Here is a 21,722-nt window from a genome sequence, read left to right on the forward strand (position 1 = left end):
GATGACACCTCGACGGTGTCCGGGGGACCCAGCATAGTACAGTGTTGCTGCTTTGCAATGTATGAAATCCACTAAATGTCAATGAATCTGTTATTAAGGGGCCTATTGTATAAACTCCAACATGTATTGCTTACACAGTAAATTACTAACTGTTTCAAGGCATAATGATTTAAGTAAAGATGGTGGAACAACCCTTTAAGGCCTATTGCACACAAAGGAATCTGTCTACAGACCAAGAAGTTGAATAAAAGTGACCTCCCCTAGCCAAAGAGGAAGACTCACTCAGGTTAGGAGTTTGAATTAATATTTGGTAGCTAATGTATTCAATGTACATATATATTCAAGTCTATCTGCATTGGATTTCTCACCTGTGACTGGAGACCATTGCTTGGTGGAGAACTCTGTAACACTGTATTTTGGTCTACAGTGATGACCATCGGTTGATTTATCGTCACCACAGGTGGCAAAGCTGACTGCATCTTCTTCTCTGGTTTGAATATCTTGTGGAAAATGCTGACTTCTTTGGGTTTTGTGCAGGCCATTTCTTCTTCTGTGGGATTTGTAGATGATGATGAGGCCTCTTCTGCTGTCAGCACAGAGGGAGGAGCCTGATTTTGAACACCACCAAAATTCTCCTTCACTGTCATGCTGTCAGGACCTATGGGTGTCATCAGTTGGGTTTGCACTACAGGTGACTCTTGTAGAGTTATCTCTGGTTTCACAGGACCAACATCTCCTTGACCATTGGGCTGAAAACTTGTACGTCCAGGAGAAGGGCGTGAGATGGTTAGTCTGAATTTAGACTTGGCAACTGGAGGAGGTGGGTTGGTGACAGATCCATTGGAGATAGGACTTACGACTATGGTTTTCTGGGAAGAAGCTATCATGTTTTCTTGTTGGACCACTTGTTTGGAGCTCACTAAGGAAGATAATAAGGACAATATGTCACTTGTAATCAAGTCTGTGATAAGCATCAGAAGACTATTCCAAAATAAAGATAATAATTTAGGGGACTCTGCCACCACAGAGATGCCATAGTAACTATAGTACTGCATGAATAAAACGTCTGCGGCTGATTTCACATCAGTAGTTTGTATTTCTATACTCGCCCCCATATCGACTAGTGTATGGAGTACTGTATGAACTACATAGGGCTGAAAGAACTGTACTGTGTGCTCTCTTAGTGAGTATACTGTTAAGTAAAGGGCCCAATGTGCTCGTATTCCATTCTGTTCTTGTATTCATAACAAACTCTTTCTCAAAAAGGCTCATAGGATGAACCAGGGGTGGACTGAGTTCCCAATGGCCCACCAACTTAGGGGCATAAAGACCCCAAATATACCTCATACAGACGATGAGACCGAACATAGCTGGACTCCTACTGAAGCTGTCAGTAGAATGTGTTATTGCTCAGTATTTTCTGTTATGTGGGTACAGTGATGTCAACGCTCCCAGCTCAGGACACCAGTACAATATTAACCCATCTCTTGCAGTATATAACATAATTGGCTGTGGAGGATCAGGACTATTTTGGTGGAGGTTGGTATCTGTAAATTGGCTGTGGTATCAATGAATGAGAGGCAGACAATGTTTGTCCCTGGCTGATCTCCAGACCGCACACACATAATGGTTTATCTACACTGAGTCACTGCCGCTGCATACAGACACCCAGTTACCAAATATAAATATATGCACCCATTTCTGTATCGAGATAGAGGCTATAATGTGATTAAATAATGGGGTGGATACAAATCATTAATCAGGGTGGGGACAGGTATGCCTTGAGCGCCAGTACATAAATATATGTTACAGTAGGTCATCTTTGGTATATGGTGGAAAGCTTTAAAAATGCCACAGTATCTGTCCATTCAGTGACAGAATATAGCATAAAAAGCCACAGAAGTTGCTATCTATCTGTATCCCCATGGAGGCTGAAGTCTGTTTGCCTGCTACGCCTCCCTGCCTGTCCTGTAGGGTGCAGATGTGTACTACTTCAGCAGCTTAAAGGCCAGTGTGCACCCTAATCTGCATCAGCCTATGGCTGGCTACCTTAGGTTATTTAAAAGGGTTCTTCATGAATGATTTAAAGTGGCTGCCAGCAACGTGTCCTAGAATGCAAGCAGGACTGGTTGCCTCCACTCATAGAGCTGCCTGGGGAAAGAGGGGGAGGTCAGGGGGCGAGTTCTCACTACACACTATACTGCTGTAGAATACCTGGCAATGATGCAATCCTGCCTATGATATGCCATCATGGCTGAGCAGCCTGACAGGAAAACTCACTAATATGTAATATATGCTGGTACCAGTGCTAAGTGTGTAATGAGGTCCCACCCCCACACCCCCCTAGGCAGCTCTGCAAGTGGAGACAAACAGTCCTGCTCACATTCTTGGGCAGGTTGCTGGTGGACATTTCAAACCTTTCCCGGAGAACCCCTTTAAACAACCTTCCCCTGTAGGAGGGTGCATGAGCAAAAAGTTCCATAGCTTGCTAAGTTTCTGCAAAGTTGTGCTGTCTCTGTTGTCTGCCCATGTACAGATCTTCTGCCTGTTTACTGGATTTTGATGCTCTGCTGCCTGACCTGATCTGTGCCTGATCTCCAGGCACAGATCATCTGTTGATCATTTGCTGTCCTTAAAGAGCTAGAGGGAGCCCTAAGTGAAATTTTTAAAGGTCTTCCAGGGTGTCCAAATTGATAGAAACAATTTTATTTTTCTCGATTCCCATCCTGCTATCTGTTCTAACCTAAAATAAATTACTTCAAAAAAAATCTTTGGCACAGTTTTCCCCATATTACATTAATAGAAAACCTTAGGTATCCCATAAAACATTGCAAAAAACATTTTGGCAGTGCAAAGGACAGGAGCAATCTAGAGGCAGTGCTGAAGGCAGAAGAGGAGCGGCCTGGAGGCAGTGCAGAAGGCAGGAAAGGAGCAGTCTGGAGACAGTGCAGAGGGTTGGAGAGGAGTGGTTTGGAGGCAGTGCAGAAGGTAGGAGCAGTCTGGAGGCAGTGCAGAGGGCAGAAGAGGAGCCGTCTGCAACAGTGCAAAGGGCAGGAGAGGAGCAGTCTGGAGGCAGTGCGGAAGGCAGGAGAGTAGTAGTCTGGAGGCAGTACAAAGGTCAGGAGAGGAGCAGTCTACAGGTAGTGCTGAGGGTAGAAAAGGAGCGCTCTGGAGGCAGTGCTGAGGGCAGAAGAGGAGCGGTCTGGAGGCAGTGCGGAGGGCAATAGTACACCAGTTAATTGCAGATATCTGCATACTTCTTCCTCTGAGCTTGGAGCGGTTGGCAGGTGGCATGGGGCTGACGGACACCTGCACTTGGTGGAAATTAGGGGGGGTGTAATTTAAAGTAATTGGTGGCACTATGTCACTGCGTATGGGGTAGGAAAGTAAACAGTTGAGGCCACACCCACATCACCATTTTGTTTTTCTGCTCTTCTGATCCGTCAACAGAACAGAAAAATACTTTAAATAAAAAGGATTCTTTCTTTTCAGCATTAGTGTTGAGTGAATCGAAGTTGAGGAAGTGGACTTCGATCGTAATTTCAGTAAAAATTTGATTCGCCACAAAGCTGAATTTCCTCGTGCTTCATGGTAACGAATAGATTTTTCCTGAAATGGTGGTAAAAATAAAAATAACTAGTTTATTAGATATTAGCGGCTCACCACCCTGATCACTCTGAAGAAAGGTGCTCTGTCTGTATGACTCACCCCGTCAATAAACCACCTCCCTTCTGCCCGTTGACTATAAACGTCCGGGAGGTGAATCTCTATCTCTGAATGGACGTTTCTGACGATTAGCGTGCAGCTGCCGAGCGGGGGGCCCGCTGTCAGTGACAGCAGGGCAACCCAGAGAGAAGGCATGGACAGTTTCCAGGTGTCCCGGCCTTCTAGATCGCTATATACACAGCTCTCAACGAGCACTGTGTATACAGAAAAGGAAGCGCTAAAAAGTGAAGTTAAATTTCCCCCAGAGGTCTTGTATGACCTTATGGGGGAAGCAAAGTGTAAAATAAAAAAAAAGTGTTTTAGAAAAAAAAAAAAAAAAAGGTTTCACATGTAAAAAATGGTATTTCCGCATCTGTGATGGTTGGCTCTATAAATATAACACGTGATTAACCCAGTCCGATAAACACCATAAAAAAAATGTGTAAAAAAAACCAAAACATTTTTGTCACAACAAATCAAAAGAAGCATATCCCACAAAATGGTACCAATAAAACCGTCACCTCATCCCACAAAAAATTAGCCCCTGCATAAGAAAATCGTTAAAAAAAATAAATAAATAAATAAAATTGGCGCATGGCAAATGTGGTGCCAATATTCAAAAAGGGTTCAAAAACAGAGCCTGGAAACTATAGGCCGGTAAGTTTAACATCTGTTGTGGGTAAACTGTTTGAAGGTTTTCTGAGAGATGCTATGTTAGAGCATCCTAACGGAAATAAGCAAATAACGCCATATCAGCATGGCTTCGTGAGGGATCGGTCATGTCAAACAAATTTAATCAGTTTCTATGAGGAGGTAAGTGTCACGGCTGCTTAAGGGTAACAAGAGTATACACAGTAAAAAGAGCTACTGACCGGACCCCAAACTAGGGAAGAGAAAGGGTGACCCCTGTCAGACCCTCAACACTCTCCCTATGCTGCTAAAGCACATGCCCGGATCCAAATGGTGGAACGAGGCATGCCCGCGTACCTTAGACTGATGAGCCCTGTAACCCCTACAATAGTGGAAGGGGCACGGCCACCGATGCCCTGCACAGAATATGGAGGGAACCGGGGCCACCTCGGATCCAGTCAGGAAATAACCAGGTACATAACAAAGTCTGCACACTTAGCTGATGGAGCTGCAGCCGCAGAGAAGACGGATCCAAGGACCGCTGGCAATATCCGGAGTGCTTGCAGCAGCAGAACACAGGTCCAGAGAACTAGTAGCTAAAGGAGTGAAGATACTCAAGGCAGAGCTACAACTGAAAAGAGAAATATAATCCACGCCCTGCAATAGGAGGAGAGGTGATTTAAAGGCAGAGAAATCAAACGCAGGAGAGACAGCTGGGAGTAAGACCTAATCACAGGGGCGGAGAAACAGAACAGTGAGAAAACCTCCAACCCTAAGTGACATCATCACAGGGGTGGAGACACAGAGCTTTGAGAACGTCTCAAAGCTCTGGTAGTGACAGTACCCCCCCTTCTACGGGTGGACTCCGGACACCCAGGACCCACCTTCCCAGGATGAGCCCTATGAAATGCCCTGATAAGGCGAGTGGCTTTAATGTCCGACATCGGAACCCACATCCTCTCCTCAGGACCATAACCCTTCCAATGAACGAGGTACTGAAGAGAACCGCGGACAATGCGAGAGTCCACAATTCTGGAAACCTCAAACTCCAGATTGCCATCAACCAAAATCGGAGGAGGAGGCAAAGAGGAGGGTACCGTGGGCTGGACATATGGTTTTAAGAGAGATCTGTGAAAAACATTATGTATCTTCCAAACCCGTGGAAGATCAAGGCGGAAGGCAACAGGATTGATGACTGACAAAATTTTATAAGGCCCAATAAACTTGGGACCCAATTTCCAGGAGGGAACCTTCAGTTTAATATTTCTTGTAGACAACCACACCAGATCACCCACATTCAGGTCCGGACCAGGCACACGTCTCTTATCAGCCACACGCTTATACTTCTCACTCATCTTTCTGAGATTACTCTGAATCTTTTGCCAAATGGTAGACAAAGACGAGGAAAATCTCTCCTCCTCAGGTAAACCAGAAAGAGCCCCTCCCGAGAATGTCCCAAACTGCGGATGGAACCCATATGCACCAAAAAATGGTGACTTATCAGAAGATTCCTGACGACGGTTGTTCAAAGCAAACTCAGCAAGAGGGAGAAATGAACACCAATCCTCCTGGTTCTCTGCCACAAAACAGCGCAAATATGTCTCCAGATTCTGATTGAGGCGCTCAGTCTGACCATTCGACTGCGGGTGAAAAGCAGAAGAGAAGGACAGCCGAACCCCCAGGCGAGAACAGAAAGCCTTCCAGAACCTGGACACAAACTGCGTGCCTCTATCGGAAACAATCTCAGAGGGAATGCCGTGCAATTTAACAATATGATCGACAAAAGCTTGCGCCAACGTTTTAGCATTGGGTAAACCAGGGAAAGGAACGAAATGAGCCATCTTGCTAAAACGGTCCACGACCACCAGGATCACCGACTTCCCCGAGGAACGAGGAAGATCCGTGATAAAGTCCATGGACAGGTGTGTCCAAGGACGGGAAGGTATGGGTAACGGGAGAAGGGAACCTGAAGGTCGTGAACGAGGGACCTTAGCGCGAGCGCACGTCTCACAAGCCGCCACAAAACCCTCCACAGACTTACGAAGAGCCGGCCACCAAAATCTCCGAGCAATGAGATCTACCGTGGCTCTACTCCCGGGGTGACCAGCAAGAACTGTATCATGATGTTCCTTAAAGAGTTTGTGACGTAGCTCAGGAGGCACGAACAACTTCCCGGAGGGACAACGGGCAGGTGCCTCAGACTGGGCAGCCTGGACCTCGGCCTCCAAATCGGAATATAGAGCAGAAACAACTACCCCCTCCGCCAAAATGGGACCCGGGTCCTCTGAGTTTCCTCCTCCCGGAAAACAGCGAGAGAGAGCATCAGCCTTCACATTCTTGATCCCAGGGCGGAAAGTAACAACAAAATTAAATCTGGAGAAGAACAGAGACCATCTGGCCTGTCTCGGATTCATACGCCTGGCCGACTCCAGGTACGCCAGATTCTTATGGTCGGTAAAAACGGTGATAGGGTGCCTGGCCCCCTCCAACCAATGGCGCCATTCCTCGAAAGCCAACTTGATGGCCAACAACTCCCTATCTCCCACATCATAGTTTCTCTCTGCCGGGGAGAGTTTTCTAGAGTAAAAGGCACATGGTCGCCATTTGGCAGGAGAGGGGCCCTGGGACAAAACTGCACCCACACCCACCTCGGAAGCATCCACCTCAACAATAAAAGGTAAGGAAACATCGGGATGCACCAAGATGGGAGCAGACGCAAAACTCTCTTTAATCTTAGAAAAGGCTGCAAGCGCCTCCTCCGACCAAGAGGAAAAATCCGTCCCCTGTTTTGTCATGTCAGTAAGGGGTTTGACAATAGAGGAATAATTCAAAATGAACTTTCTGTAGTAGTTAGCAAAACCCAGAAAGCGCATCAATGCCTTCTGATTTTCAGGAAGCTCCCACTCCAGCACAGCACGGACCTTCTCCGGATCCATGTGAAAACCAGAAGCAGAGAGGAGAAAACCCAGAAATTGAATCTCTGATACCATAAAAAGACATTTCTCCAGCTTGGCATACAGTTTATTTTCCCGCAGTATCTGCAGGACCTGAAAAAGATGATCCTGATGAGTCTGAACATCAGGGGAAAAAATCAAAATATCATCAAGATACACCAATACAAATTTCCCCATTAAATGATAGAAAATACTATTAACAAAATGCTGAAAGACGGCCGGAGCATTCATCAGGCCGAAAGGCATAACGAGATTCTCGAAATGCCCGTTAGGGGTATTAAAGGCCGTTTTCCATTCATCCCCCTCTCTGACCCTGACCAGGTTGTACGCGCCTCTCAGATCCAATTTGGAAAACACCTTGGCCCCAACAATTTGGTTGAAGAGGTCCGGGATCAGAGGAAGGGGATAGGGATCGCGAATCGTGATACGGTTCAGCTCCCTAAAATCTAAGCAAGGTCTCAGAGAGCCATCTTTTTTTTTAACAAAAAAAAAACCCGCGGCAACAGGCGACTTTGAGGGACGAATATGCCCCTTCTCGAGACTCTCAGAGATATAGGTTCGCATTGCGAGTCTCTCCGGTTGTGAGAGATTGTAGAGGCGTGCCTTTGGCAGCTTGGCGCCGGGAATGAGGTTAATGGGACAGTCAAACTCCCGGTGAGGAGGTAGCTCCTGAACACCGCTCTCGGAAAACACATCCGAGAAATCAGAGAGAAATGATGGCAGAGTTTTAGTAGACACCTCTGCAAGAGTGGCTGTGAGACAATTCTCTCTACAAAAGTCACTCCACTCATTTATTTGCCTTCCTTGCCAATCAATAGTGGGGTTATGTCTAGTGAGCCAGGGTAGCCCCAAAACTAGAGGAGAAGGCAATCCGTTAAGGACAAAACAAGATATCTCCTCCACATGAGTGTCACCTACAGCTAGCCGGATATTGTGAACAATGCCTTTCAGAGATCTCTGCGAGAGTGGGGCAGAGTCAATAGCAAAAACAGGTATATCCTTTTCTAATGTACAAACCTGAAAACCATGCAAGGCTACAAATTGAGTGTCAATAAGATTGACGGCCGCTCCACTATCGACAAAAATCTCACAAGGAATGACCTTGCTCTCTAGCGCCACCCTGGCAGACAGGAGAAAACGGGAACTGCAGGTCAGAGGAAAAGCATCAATTCCCACATCAACTTTGCCCAAAGTAGCAGATGAAGCAGAACTTGATGATCTACCTCTTGAGGTTTTTCTCTTATTATCGCTCTTAGTACAGTTCAGGAATCTCCTAGACGGACAAACATTTGCCAAATGACCTATGCCCCCACAACAAAAACACACCATATTCTGAGGACTAAATCCTCTTTTATCAGGGGCAAGTCGGCCTAGCTGCATGGGCTCCTCCTCAGAGGGGAGCGAGACAGGATGAGACCCCTGCATACTGAATGAGTCCGCACCATTGCCCCTAGACTGACAATGACTGGACAGAGAGGTCTTGTTTCTTTCCCTTAGACGCCTGTCAAGGCGTACCGCCAATGACATGGCAGACTCTAAGGATGTTGGTCTCTCATGGAAAGCAAAGGCATCTTTCAAATCCTCTGAGAGACCATGACAGAACTGACTTCGGAGTGCAGCATCATTCCAGCCTGAATCAGCTGCCCATCTCCGAAATTCAGAACAATAAAGCTCCGCAGACAGTTTGTTCTGGCATAGAACACGTAAGTTCGATTCTGCCAGAGCAACACGATCCGGGTCATCATATATCTGCCCCAGGGCCACAAAAAACCTCTCCACGGATCGCAGGGAAGGATCCCCTGATGGCAGCGAAAAAGCCCAAGTCTGAGCATTACCTCTGAGCAGGGAGATGACAATCCTCACCCTCTGTTCCTCATTACCAGAGGAGTGGGGACACAAACAAAAATGGAGTTTACATGCCTCTCTGAAGCGAACAAAATTCTCACTGCCCCCGGAGAACGTTTCCGGAAGTGAGACCTTTGGCTCGCAACAGACTCCATGAGCCGGAGCAGAGCCCAATGCTTGTAGCTGAGTCAGAGATTGACGGAGATCCGCTACTTCCAAAGAAAGACCCTGCATGCGGTCAACCAGGTCAGAAAGCGGATCCATGTCAACAAGGACGGTTTTGGTGGATTATAATGTCACGGCTGTTTAAGGGTAACAAGAGTATACACAGTAAAAAGAGCTACTGACCGGACCCCAAACTAGGGAAGAGAAAGGGTGACCCCTGTCAGACCCTCAACACTCTCCCTATGCTGCTAAAGCACATGCCCGGATCCAAATGGTGGAACGAGGCATGCCCGCGTACCTTAGACTGATGAGCCCTGTAACCCCTACAATAGTGGAAGGGGCACGGCCACCGATGCCCTGCACAGAATATGGAGGGAACCGGGGCCACCTCGGATCCAGTCAGGAAATAACCAGGTACATAACAAAGTCTGCACACTTAGCTGATGGAGCTGCAGCCGCAGAGAAGACGGATCCAAGGACCGCTGGCAATATCCGGAGTGCTTGCAGCAGCAGAACACAGGTCCAGAGAACTAGTAGCTAAAGGAGTGAAGATACTCAAGGTAGAGCTACAACTGAAAAGAGAAATATAATCCACGCCCTGCAATAGGAGGAGAGGTGATTTAAAGGCAGAGAAATCAAACGCAGGAGAGACAGCTGGGAGTAAGACCTAATCACAGGGGCGGAGAAACAGAACAGTGAGAAAACCTCCAACCCTAAGTGACATCATCACAGGGGTGGAGACACAGAGCTTTGAGAACGTCTCAAAGCTCTGGTAGTGACAGTAAGTTCTAGACTTGACAGCGGCGAATCAATGGATGTCGTGTATCTTGACTTCTCCAAAGCATTTGACACTGCACCACATAAAAGGTTAGTATATAAAATGAGAATGCTCGGACTGGGAGAAAACGTCTGTAATTGGGTAAGTAACTGGCTCAGTGATAGAAAACAGAGGGTGGTTATTAATGGTAAATACTCAGATTGGGTCACTGTCACTAGTGGAGTACCTCAGGGGTCAGTATTGGGCCCTATTCTCTTCAATATATTTATTAATGATCTTGTAGAAGGCTTGCATAGTAAAATATCAATTTTTGCAGATGACACTAAACTGTGTAAAGTAATTAACACTGAAGAGGACAGTATACTACTACATAGTGATCTGGATAGATTGGAGGCTTGGGCAGATAAGGTTTAACACTGACAAATGTAAAGTTATGCACATGGGAAGGAATAATGCAAGTCACCCGTACTTATTAAATGGTAAAACACTCGGTAACACTGACATGGAAAAAGATCTAGGAATTTTAATAAACAGCAAACTAAGCTGCAAAAAACAGTGTCAGGCAGCTGCTGCCAAGGCAAATAAGATAATGGGTTGCATCAAAAGGGGCATAGATGCCCGTGATGAGAACATAGTCCTACCACTTTACAAATCATTAGTCAGACCACACATGGAGTACTGTGTACAGTTCTGGGCTCCTGTGAACAAGGCAGACATAGCAGAGATGGAGAGGGTCCAGAGGAGGGCAACTAAAGTAATAACTGGAATGGGGCAACTACAGTACCCTGAAAGATTATCAAAATTAGGGTTATTAACTTTAGAAAAAAGACGACTGAGAGGAGATCTAATTAATATGTATAAATATATCAGGGGTCAGTACAGAGATCTATCCCGTCATCTATTCATTCCCAGGACGGTGACTGTGATGAGGGGACATCCTCTGCGTCTGGAGGAAAGAAGGTTTGTACACAAACATAGAAGATTATTCTTTACGGTAAGAGCAGTGAGACTATGGAACTCTCTGCCTGAGGAGGTGGTGATGGTGAGTACAATAAAGGAATTCAAGAGGGGCCTGGATGTATTTCTGGAGCGTAATAATATTACAGGCTATAGCTACTAGAGAGATATCGTTGATCCAGGGATTTATTCTGATTGCCTGATTGGAGTCGGGAAGGAATTTTTATTCCCCTAAAGTGAGGAAAATTGGCTTCTACCTCACAGGGGTTTTTTGCCTTCCTCTGGATCAACTTGCAGGATGACAGGTCGAACTGGATGGACAAATGTCTTTTTTCGGCCTTATGTACTATGTTACTATGTTACTAAAAACTCTAGCTCTCAGAACATGGAGACATTAAAACATCATTTTTTTGTTTCAAAAATGCTATTATTGTGTTGTGAAACAAATAAAAAAGTATACATATTAGGTATCGCCACATCCGTAACAACCTGCTCTATAAAAGTATCACATGACCTAATCCCTCAGGTGAACTAAAAATAAATAAAATAAAAACAGTACCAAAAAAGCTATTTTTTTCACCTAACATCACATTAAATGCTACACCAAGCGATCAAAAAGGCGTATGCCCCCCAAAATAGTACCAATCAAACTGTCACCTCATCCGGCAAAAAATGAGATCCTAACTAAGACAATCGGTCAAAAAATAAAAAAGCGATGGCTCTCAGACTATGGAGACACTAAAACATCATATTTTTTTGTTTGAAAAAAAAATGCTATTATTGTGTAAAACTTCAATAAATTAGAAAAAGTATACATATCAGGTATTGCCACGTCCGTAACGACCTGCTCTATAAAAATGTCACATGAACTCCTCAGGTGGACGCTGTAAAAATAAATAAATAAAACTGTGCTAAAACAACACAGTGTGATAATGAATGATAAAAAAAATCATATGTACCCAAAAATGGTACCAATAAAAACGTCAACTCTTCCTGCAAAAAACGAGCCCCTGCACAAGACGATTGGCAAAAAAACTAAAAAATATGGCGTTCAGAAAATCGAGACACAAAAACATTTTTTTTTCAAAAATGCTTTATTATGTGAAACTGAAACAAACAAACAAAGAAAGTAGACATATTTGATAACATCGCATCCGTAACAATCTGTTCTATAAAAATAGCATATAATCTACACTGTCAGATGAGTGTTGTAAAAAATAAAAACATTGCCTCACAAAAAACATAATATAGAGCAATTACAAATCTTATGTACCCCAAAATAGTACCAATAAAACCAGCACCTTATCCCCTAGTTTCCAAAAAAGGGGTCACTTTTTGGGAGTTTTTACTGAAAGGGTGCATCAGGGGGGCTTCAAATGGGACATGGCATCTAAAAACCAGCCCAGCAAAATCTGCCTTCCAAAAACTATATGGCGCTCCTTTTTTTTGCGCCCTGCGTGTGCCCTTACATCCGTTTTCAACGACATGTGGGGTGTTTCTGTAAACCGCAGAATTAGGGTAATAAATATTACGTTTTGTTTGGCTGTTAACCCTTGATGTGTTAAAGAAAAAAATGGATTAAAATGGAAAATGTCAAAAAAGTTAAATTTTGAAATTTCATCTCCATTTTCCTTTAATTCTTGTGGAACAGCTAAAGGGTTAACAAAGTTTGTAAAATCAGTTTTGAGTAACTTGAGGGCTGTAGTTTCTATAATGGGGTCATTTATTGGGGGTTTCCACTATGTAAGTCCCACAAAGTGACTTCAGAACTGAAATGGTCCTTAAAAAAGTTGACTTTGAAAATTCTCTTAAAATTTTTAAAAATTGCTTCAAAAATTCTAAACCTTCTAACATCCTAATAAATAAAATTACATTACCAAAATGATGCCCACATAAAGTAGACATACGGGGAATGTTAATTAATAAATATTTTATGAGGTATCACTATCTATCTTAGGCCCCTTTCACACGAGCCAGATTTCCACGCGGGTGCAATGCGTGAGGTGAACGCATTGCACCCGCACTGAATCCGGACCCATTCATTTCTATGGGGCTGTGCACAGGAGCAGTGATTTTCACGCATCACTTGTGCGTTGCGTGAAAATTGCAGCATGCTCTATTTTGTGCGTTTTTCACGCAACGCAGGCCCCATAGAAGTGAATCGAGCTGCATGAACATCTCAAGCATCCGCAAGCAAGTGCGGATGCGGTGCGATTTTCACGCACGGTTGCTAGGAGACGATCGGGATGGGGGACCCGATCATTATTATTTTTCCTTATAACATGGTTATAAGGGAAAATAATAGCATTCTTAATACAGAATGCATAGTACAATAGGGCTGGAGGGGTAAAAAATTTTTTTATTAACTCACCTTAATCCACTTGCTCGCGCAGCCCGGCTTCTCATCTGTCTTCATCTTTGCTGTGCACAGGAAAAGGACCTGTGGTGACGTCACTGCGCTCATCACATGGTCTGTCACATGATCCATATCAACCCCTGAAAGGCCTTAATATGGATCTTAGATGCCGCGATCAGTGATGAAAGCGGCATCTGAGAGGTTCAATGATAGGGGCGGTGCAATCGCCATTACCTGTCAATGTACACGCTGTTTACAAAGAAATGCGCTTTGTGACGAAGCAGCCGAATAGGATTTTTGAGAACTTCGCTCATCTCTATTGAGCATCTGTTGTGCTCATTTTGCATCCATTTGTGTCAGTTCTGTCAGATCCGTTAATGGAAAAAAAGTCCTGCGAGGAGGACAGAACTGACACAAAATGATGTAAAAGGAACATAACAGGTGCTTAAAATAAAGAATCCTTTTTTTGTTTTTTTTATTTTTCTCCACAAAGTCACAATATTGCCCCCGGCATTAATAATACCCCCATTAGTGTACCCCCAGTATTATTCTGACTCCATTAGTAGACCCCAGTATTAATAATGCCCTCATTAGTGGCCCCCAGTAAAATGAATGTCCTCATTAGTGCCCCCCTAGTATTTTTTGTCCTCCATAAGTGGCCCCTAGTATTAATACCGCCCCCAATAGTGCCCCCCAGTATTATTCTGGTTTTATTAGTGGCCCCAGTAATAATAATGAACCCATTAGTGAACCCCAGTATTAATACTGCCCCAATTAGTGCCCCACACACAGTATTATTCTGGTTCCAGTAGTGGCCCCCAGTAAAATTAATGCCCCCATTAGCGCTCCCCCTATTAGTGATAATGTCCTATTAGTGGCCCCCAGTATTAATAAGGCCCACATTAGTGCCCACTTAGTATTATTTGTCCTCCATTAGTGGCCCCAGTATTAATAATGCCCCCATTAGTGATCCCAGTAAAATTGATGCCCCCATTAGTGACCCCCCTAGTATTATTTGTCCTTTATTGGCTGATTTAAAAAAAAAATTTTTTACACACAAGCAGAAGAAGGAGGAAGGGGAAAAAAGGCTGTACTAATGAGCGCTCCACAATGGAAGCGCTCATTAATAATAGTGCAAACCTCAGAAAATACCTGAAGAGGGCATTGGCTATTTGCTCGGTCTTCCCAAATTACCTAACTCCTTACTCTAAGCCCCTCCCCCCCAAACCCAAAGAAATAAACACACCACACCACTGCTTGGATTTAATCGGCCACAGCAGCCGTTTATTGAAATAAATACAAATTAAATAACATAAGTTAACCAATGACGAGGGAGGTCCTAGAAGCCCCAATAACTTAATAACACTGGAACACCTACGTCACCATCTTACCCCCAGCCGTTGAACCCAGCTCGGAGGCAGCAACTGATGGACGCGTAATTAGTTCCTACCAGCTCCTCAATGAGAGTCCAGCCCCTCCCGCGGGGCCCTCCCATCCTCAGGTACCACCATATTCCTCCACTTCAAGGACCTCCCCCGCCTCCACGACTGCCGCGACACATAAAACAAAAAACACCAACACTTCCCCTACCTCCACCTCCAACAGGGCTGGGTGGGTGGGCGTTTCGGTCCCTTGGCCGCACTGCGCTCCGATCCACCCACTTCCTCCTTCCCTGCTCTGGCCGCACCCACCGCTGCCTCGGCAACTCGCGCCTCCACCCGATTCTGCCCCCCGCACCTATTAACCCTTTCCTCACCTGTCCCTCGCCGCCAAGCCTCCTCATGCGCGTCCTCCCCCACCGCTGCGCTCCTGTCCAGCCTGACTAACAATTATTATTGCCGGTAAAAATAAAAAAAATATACTGGCACCTGTAGGTACAGTAGGTGGCAACCCTATCTGCAGCAGCTGTGTTTCGAATTATAAGCTACCTATTCTGCTGCATCTAGGTTGGCCAGACATCTCGTTTTCGGCCAGACAGTCCGGTTTTCTGACTCCCTGTCCTCTGTCCGGCACAGGGCCTGGACGCAAGGATGCCCTCCTTTTCAGTAGCTCACGCACAGACAGCAGCATTGTGCTTTGTGAGCTGCAATGGGTTCTGTAGCAGATGGGTTGTGTATAGTGAGACATGATGTCCTTTGTGAATGCACAATATTAGGACTGTTAGGTGGCAGAAGTTTTGTGCGTTAGTACAGCTGCCAAAATCCAGTAAAACTCTTAATATTCATATATTTAATGATAGGTGGCACAGTATCTAAAATGTAATAAAAGAACCTAAAAATAAAAAACAATCCGAAGTCTGAAGTTGCAGCGCTCTCTCTTCTGCATACACGCCCTGTATATACACAGGAATGTTGACTTATTGAAAGAATGACAGAGCCTCGCCCCTGATAAATTCTGCATCCGCTCAACAACTGAGAATACATAGCCTGATGCTGGAAATTCAGGTGGAACAGTGGCTGTACGGGCGCTCACGTGATCCTACAGTTGTAGCCAACAAGGATGTAAGACAGGCTGTGTGTGATGTATATCATGTTTCTGAACTTTAATTCTAAGCAAATATGTTACTACTAACATTTGCAGTTCTGGTGACAATAATAAATGCTCATATGCCAGCACAAAGGAGGGTCACCTCCATTATCTCATGGTCTACATAGTACCATATAGTTAGTATGGTTATAAAAAGACATATGTCCTTTAAGTTCAACCAAGGAATGGGTGGGGATTTAGAAACCTGAATTCAACCCATTTTCATAAGCATTAATATTATTTAATTCTAAGAATTCATCTAAATTAAAGGGCTGGTCCAGTCTCACGTAAATAGCATTTAATCAATGTGGAGTACCTATCACGTCTGATATGGCAGGTAACAGACGTGCGGCGCAGAGGGGAGGGAAGGGGAGTACCCTTTCACTAGGGAGAGGGAGGAGTGGTGACCCCTAACTCACCTAGCACTGGCACCTGGCTGCCCTGACGTCCCTAGACGGGCTGCTAACCCGTATGCAGATCACGTGCCTTGTCCCTGACTTACCCTGGAAGAAGCCCTAGATAGTGAGTAGGGCAGTGGGAGCCCTAGTCCTCACCACTGACACCTAGGGTAACAACAGGGAAAGGACAAATAACACAAACACCACAAACAATCCCCGAAGGGAAACAACAAACAGGAAAGAACCGGAGATCCGACTGCACCAGTTCTAACAGCTCCACAGCAACTCCAACTCCACCAGAGGTCAGACTAGAAGATCTGGAAGGAAGGTCTATATCTGGCAACAAGGGAAGCAGAAAGGAGAATATATAGTAGCTGGGAGTGGCTGACAGAGAACAGCTGAAAGGAAAAGCTACAGATTCCTAATTGGGACAAAAGAGACCACAAACCTAATCAGGAAAACCTGGACCGTAACCCATTTCCACCACTAGGTCATGGAGAGATCTCTTGAAACTGAGCGAGTAGCCACCCACTGCGACCTTCTGATCGCAGGCACAACGGGGTCAGCGATAGGTCGTGACACCCTCGTGACTAACCCAGAAGGACTACTGCAAAGTGTTAATTACCATTAACAAATTTAATGCAATGTTTGTTGCGTTAAATATTGTAATTTGTTATGTACATGCACGTCATGGCATTGTATGAACAACATATGCTTAACAATTTGACAAATTGTGTTAGGTTGTCAGAGGATATACAAGGTCCACCCCTGACTAGTTAGTGTTGAGGGAGACTTGTCTGTGCAGTGCAAGGGAGAAGACCTGTGTGTTACAGCTTCTGTATAGCTAGGCCCAAGTTCAGAGAACCCTAATCTGTGAGACCACAATTGCTTTGGAAGTAACCTTGGTACTAAAGTACTCCAGAGAGAAAGAGGCCATATTCTTATCAGTTTGATATGAATTTAGCTATACTGAGTGTTTATGAGGTCAGAAGATCACAGATAAGGCTTCACATGAGCCATCAGCTGACTGGACTAGGAAGTGATACACTGCAAACATACTGATTTTTAACCCCTTTATCTCAAAAACAGCTGAATATTTGTAACAAAGACCAATTGAGAAAAAATATTTTTAGCTGAAAATGTTTAAAATGTAATCATCAAAATAGCCCCAAAGGCATCCATAGCCTCTAAACGAGTTTTCCAGGAATAACTAACTAGTGATACCTGCATAGCATGCCTTCACTGTTGAAAGATTTATAGTTACCTGTTCCCTGCTGCTCCAGTCCTGGGTGCTGACGCCTGCATGTCCATGTTCAGGTCTCTGGCTTGTTTACTTCCAAGTCAATAAGTGGTATGTTCAGAAGGGGATGTGCCCATGTAGGGAGTACCTCTAGTACACACGGATCCCTTCTAAACACAAAAAAAAAAGAAGGGGGGATGGTCAAGCGCCAATACTCCCGTACGATAGGGATGAAGGTGTATAGATAACGGTGGAACAAACTGAATCACATGTGGCTAGTACAGTGGCCACTAGATATCCAGTGCATGAGTACAAATATAGTGACAATGGTAATGGAAGAATGGTGGTCACCGTGTATCACAATTGACATACAACATCTATAGCCACCCAGGATATGGAAATGGTATCAATTTTGCCACCTAGATCAATCGGGGACCTTAATTCCCCTTCCTCAGGAGCAGGTACAGCAAGGCAAACAGTTTGCCTTGCTGTACCTGCTCCTGGGGAAGGAGAATTACAGTCCCCGAAACGCGTTGAGCCCGGCTACTTGAATAAAGTGATTTATCTGAAGCCTGTCTGAAGTGTGCTGCCATTCATCACTGACATTCTACATGCTATCCTGACCAGGGGGGTTCTACATCACAGGTGTTATGTGCTTATCCTGATGAATACCCCCCAGTGAAGGGAGTACACACAAATCTTGTATTTATGGTCACTCATATGACCTCTTATTGTTTTTTAGTATTGAGCTAGGTGGCAAAATTGATACCATTTCCATATCTTACTGGCTATCTCCCATCATCCTGGGTGGCTATAGATGTTGTATGTCAATTGTGATACACGGTGACCACCATTCTTCCATTACCATTGTTACTATATTTGTACTTATGCAGTGGATATGTAGTGGCCACTGTACTAGCCACATGTGATTCAGTTTGTTCCACCGTTATCTATACACCTTCATCCCTATTGCACGGGAGTATTGGCGCTTGACCACCCCCCCTTCTTTTTTTTTTCTTTTTTTTTTGTGTTTAGAAGGGATCCGTGTGTACTGGAGGTACTCCCTACATGGGCACATCCCCTTCTGCACATACCACTTATTGACTTGTTCTAAGTGTTGTTGATATCATGAAACACTAAAGTCGAGCAGCTCTTGTGTATCTCTACTCCACTTGTTACATGCACTTCTCTCATTCCCACCACTGTTGGTGCCCACGTCTTTTTACCCCATTTTGGGATTTCTTTATCCGTAAAGGATTGGATTAACCTTCCGTTTTTTTCTTTTATTGCATTGTTTACTTCCAACCGGGCATGGTCTGCAGAAGAGCAGGTGACCATGTCTGGCCAGAAATAAGCAAGCCAGGGATCGGAAGATGGTCATGTGGCAGTGAGCACACAGGACCAGAGCAGTGGGGAGCACGATAGGTCATCAATATCAGATTGGCAGGGGTCCAACACCTGGCACCCCCACCGATCAGCTGTATGAAGGGAAGGCGCACGCACGTGCCGTCTCCTTTCCCGCTCACCATAGACATAGCAGCGGCGAGCAAGAAGAGAGAAGGAAATTGGCACGTGCACACTGCATGAGCCTTCCCTTCATACAGCTGATCAGCAGGGGTGTCACAGGATAGGTCATCAATATTGAAAGCCTGGAGAAACCCTTTAATAGTTAAGTCTTTCCTGGAAAACCCCTGCTTAAAGGGAACTTGTCACCGGGATTTGATGTATAGAGCTGATGACATGGGTTGCTAGATGGCCACTAGCACATCCGCAATACCCAGTCCCCATAGCTCTGTGTGCTTTTATTGTGGAAAATAAAACGATTTGATCCATATGCAAATTACCCTAAGATGTGTCCTATACGTGAGATGAGTCCAGCACCGCCCCGAATCCTCAGAATCTCCTCCTTGCTTCCCAACGTCAGACAGCCAGAGCGCCATAATCTCGCGATGCGCGAGCTAGCGCATGCGCAGTGTACTCATAGTGTTCCTTCCCTGTGCTGGCATCAGCCTACGGCGCTCTGGCTGTCTGACGTCGGGGAGCAAGGAGGAGATTCTGAGGATCTGGGGCGGTGCTGCGCTCCTTCACGCTGGACTCATCTCACGTACAAGACACATCTCAGGGTAATTTGCATATGGATCAAATAGTTTTTTTTTCCCACAATAAAAGCACACAGAGCTACGGGGACTGGGTATTGCGGCTGTGCTAGCGGCCATCTAGCAACCCATGTCCTCAGCTCTATACATCAAATGCCGGTGACAGGTTCCCTTTAAAGCCATGATTAAAAACCTAAAAATTTTTGTATACAGCTCCACTGCAGAGCTATGTGCATCAGGTTGATCCGGCTGCTGCTCCATAGTTAAAGACTATGCATAAAGCTTGTGTCCTGTGTGACACTACAGTCCATATACAGAATTTATGTGGCGGTGTTTATTTTTCATATAAGGCGGATATAATACCGAACTTACCGTAGTTCACTCCGGGAGCAGAGTTTAATGCCGGTGAACTCTGTAGGATCACGGGTCCATTCTGCACCTCACCAGCAAACTGTAGAGATAAGATACATTCATCAGTGATCCTAAAATGTGATGGCGTACATCTAGACACTAAGAAAGATCCTGGCTGCCATCTTCATCCCACTGGCAGCTGGAAAGGTTGGAGACAGAGCGACAACACCTGATTGTGCAGATGTGGTGTTGTCACCCCTGTCTCTGTCTGCTTTTAGGGTTACTAGAGGGTTGGCACAGAAATGATCTAATAGTAAGTTTCCAAACAAATAATAACAATAGGAAGCAATTTTCTTTTAGGCCTCTTTCACACGGGCGTCGCGTGTGAGGGCCGGATAGGATGCGGGTGCGTCGCGAGAAAATGCGCGATTTTTCTGCACGAGTGCAAAGCGTTTTAATGCGTTTTGCACGTGCGTGAGAAAAATCGGCATGTTTGGTACCCAGACCCAAACCTGGACTTCTTCACAGGTGTTCTGTAGATTTTATTATTTTCCCTTATAACATAGTTATAAGGGAAAATAATAGCATTCTTAATACTAAATGATTAGTAAAATGTCCATTGAGGGGTTAAAAATAATAAATACATTTAACTCACCCCATCCACTTGGTCGCGTAGCGGATCTCCTCCTTTTCCTTCTTTCTTCAGGACATGGGTAAAAGACCTTTGATGACGTCACCGCGCTTATCACATGGCCCATCACCATGTGTGATGGACCATGTGATGAGCGCAGTGACGTCATCAAAGGTCCTTTACCCAGGTCCTGAAGAAAGAAAAAAGAAGAGGAGATCTGCTACGCGACCAAGTGGATGGGGTGAGTTAAATTTGTTTAGAATTTTTAACCCCTCCATCCCTAATTTACTTAGCATTCTGTATTAAGAATGCTATTATTTTCCCTTATAACCATGTTATAAAGGAAAATAATAATGATCGGGTCCCCATCCCGATCGTCTCCTTAGCAACCATGCGTGAAAATCGCACTGCATCCGCACTTGATTGCGGATGCTTGCTTTTTTCACGCAGCACCATTCACTTCTATGGGGCCTGCGTTGCGTGAAAAACACACAATATAGAACATGCTGCGATTTTCATGCACTGCACAAGTAATGTGTGAAAATCGCCGCTCATGTGCACAGCCCCATAGAAATGAATAGGTCCAGATTCAGTGCGGGTGCAATGCGTTCACCTTACGCATTGCACCCGCGCAGAAATCTCACCTGTGTGAAAGAGGCCTAAGGCTGGGGTCACACGGGTGTTGCGGGTGACGTGCGGGAACAGATGCGGGAGCGTTGTGGGAAAATGCACGATTTTTCCCCGCGAGTGCAAAGCGTTTTAATGCATTTTGCATGCGCGTGAGAAAAATCGGCATGTTTGGTACCCAAAGCCGAACCCTGACTTCTTCACAGAAGTTCGGGTTTGGAATCGGTGTTGTGTAGATTTTATTATTTTCCCTTCTAACATGGTTATAAGGGAAAATAATAGCATTCTTAATATCGAATGCTAAGTAAAATAGTGATGGAGGGGTTAATAAAGAAGAGAAGCTGGGCTGTGCAAACAAGGGGATTAAGGTGAGTTTAACAAGTGGATTGAGGTGAGTATTCTGTATTAAGAATGCTAATATTTTCCCTTATAACCATGTTAGAAGTGAAAATAATAATGATCG

The 21,722-nt window shown here is 44.9% G+C and overlaps 1 protein-coding gene across 10 annotated transcripts in view; it reads right to left on the reverse strand.

Moving 5' to 3' along the window:
• BCAS1 (brain enriched myelin associated protein 1) overlaps positions 1 to 21,722 on the reverse strand; it is a 144,841-nt gene that overhangs the window by 91,237 nt on the left and 31,882 nt on the right. For all 10 annotated transcript variants that reach the window (XM_044298749.1, XM_044298744.1, XM_044298750.1 and 7 more), the window contains exons 3-4: positions 20,023 to 20,101; positions 369 to 919 (exon numbers count right to left, since the gene is read on the reverse strand). In XM_044298749.1, coding sequence (XP_044154684.1) covers positions 369 to 919; positions 20,023 to 20,101 — 630 coding nt within the window. The remainder of the gene's footprint in view (positions 1 to 368; positions 920 to 20,022; positions 20,102 to 21,722) is intronic.

The sequence above is a fragment of the Bufo gargarizans genome, chromosome 6, assembly GCF_014858855.1.
Source record: "Bufo gargarizans isolate SCDJY-AF-19 chromosome 6, ASM1485885v1, whole genome shotgun sequence".
Classification (NCBI taxonomy): Eukaryota; Metazoa; Chordata; class Amphibia; order Anura; family Bufonidae; genus Bufo; species Bufo gargarizans.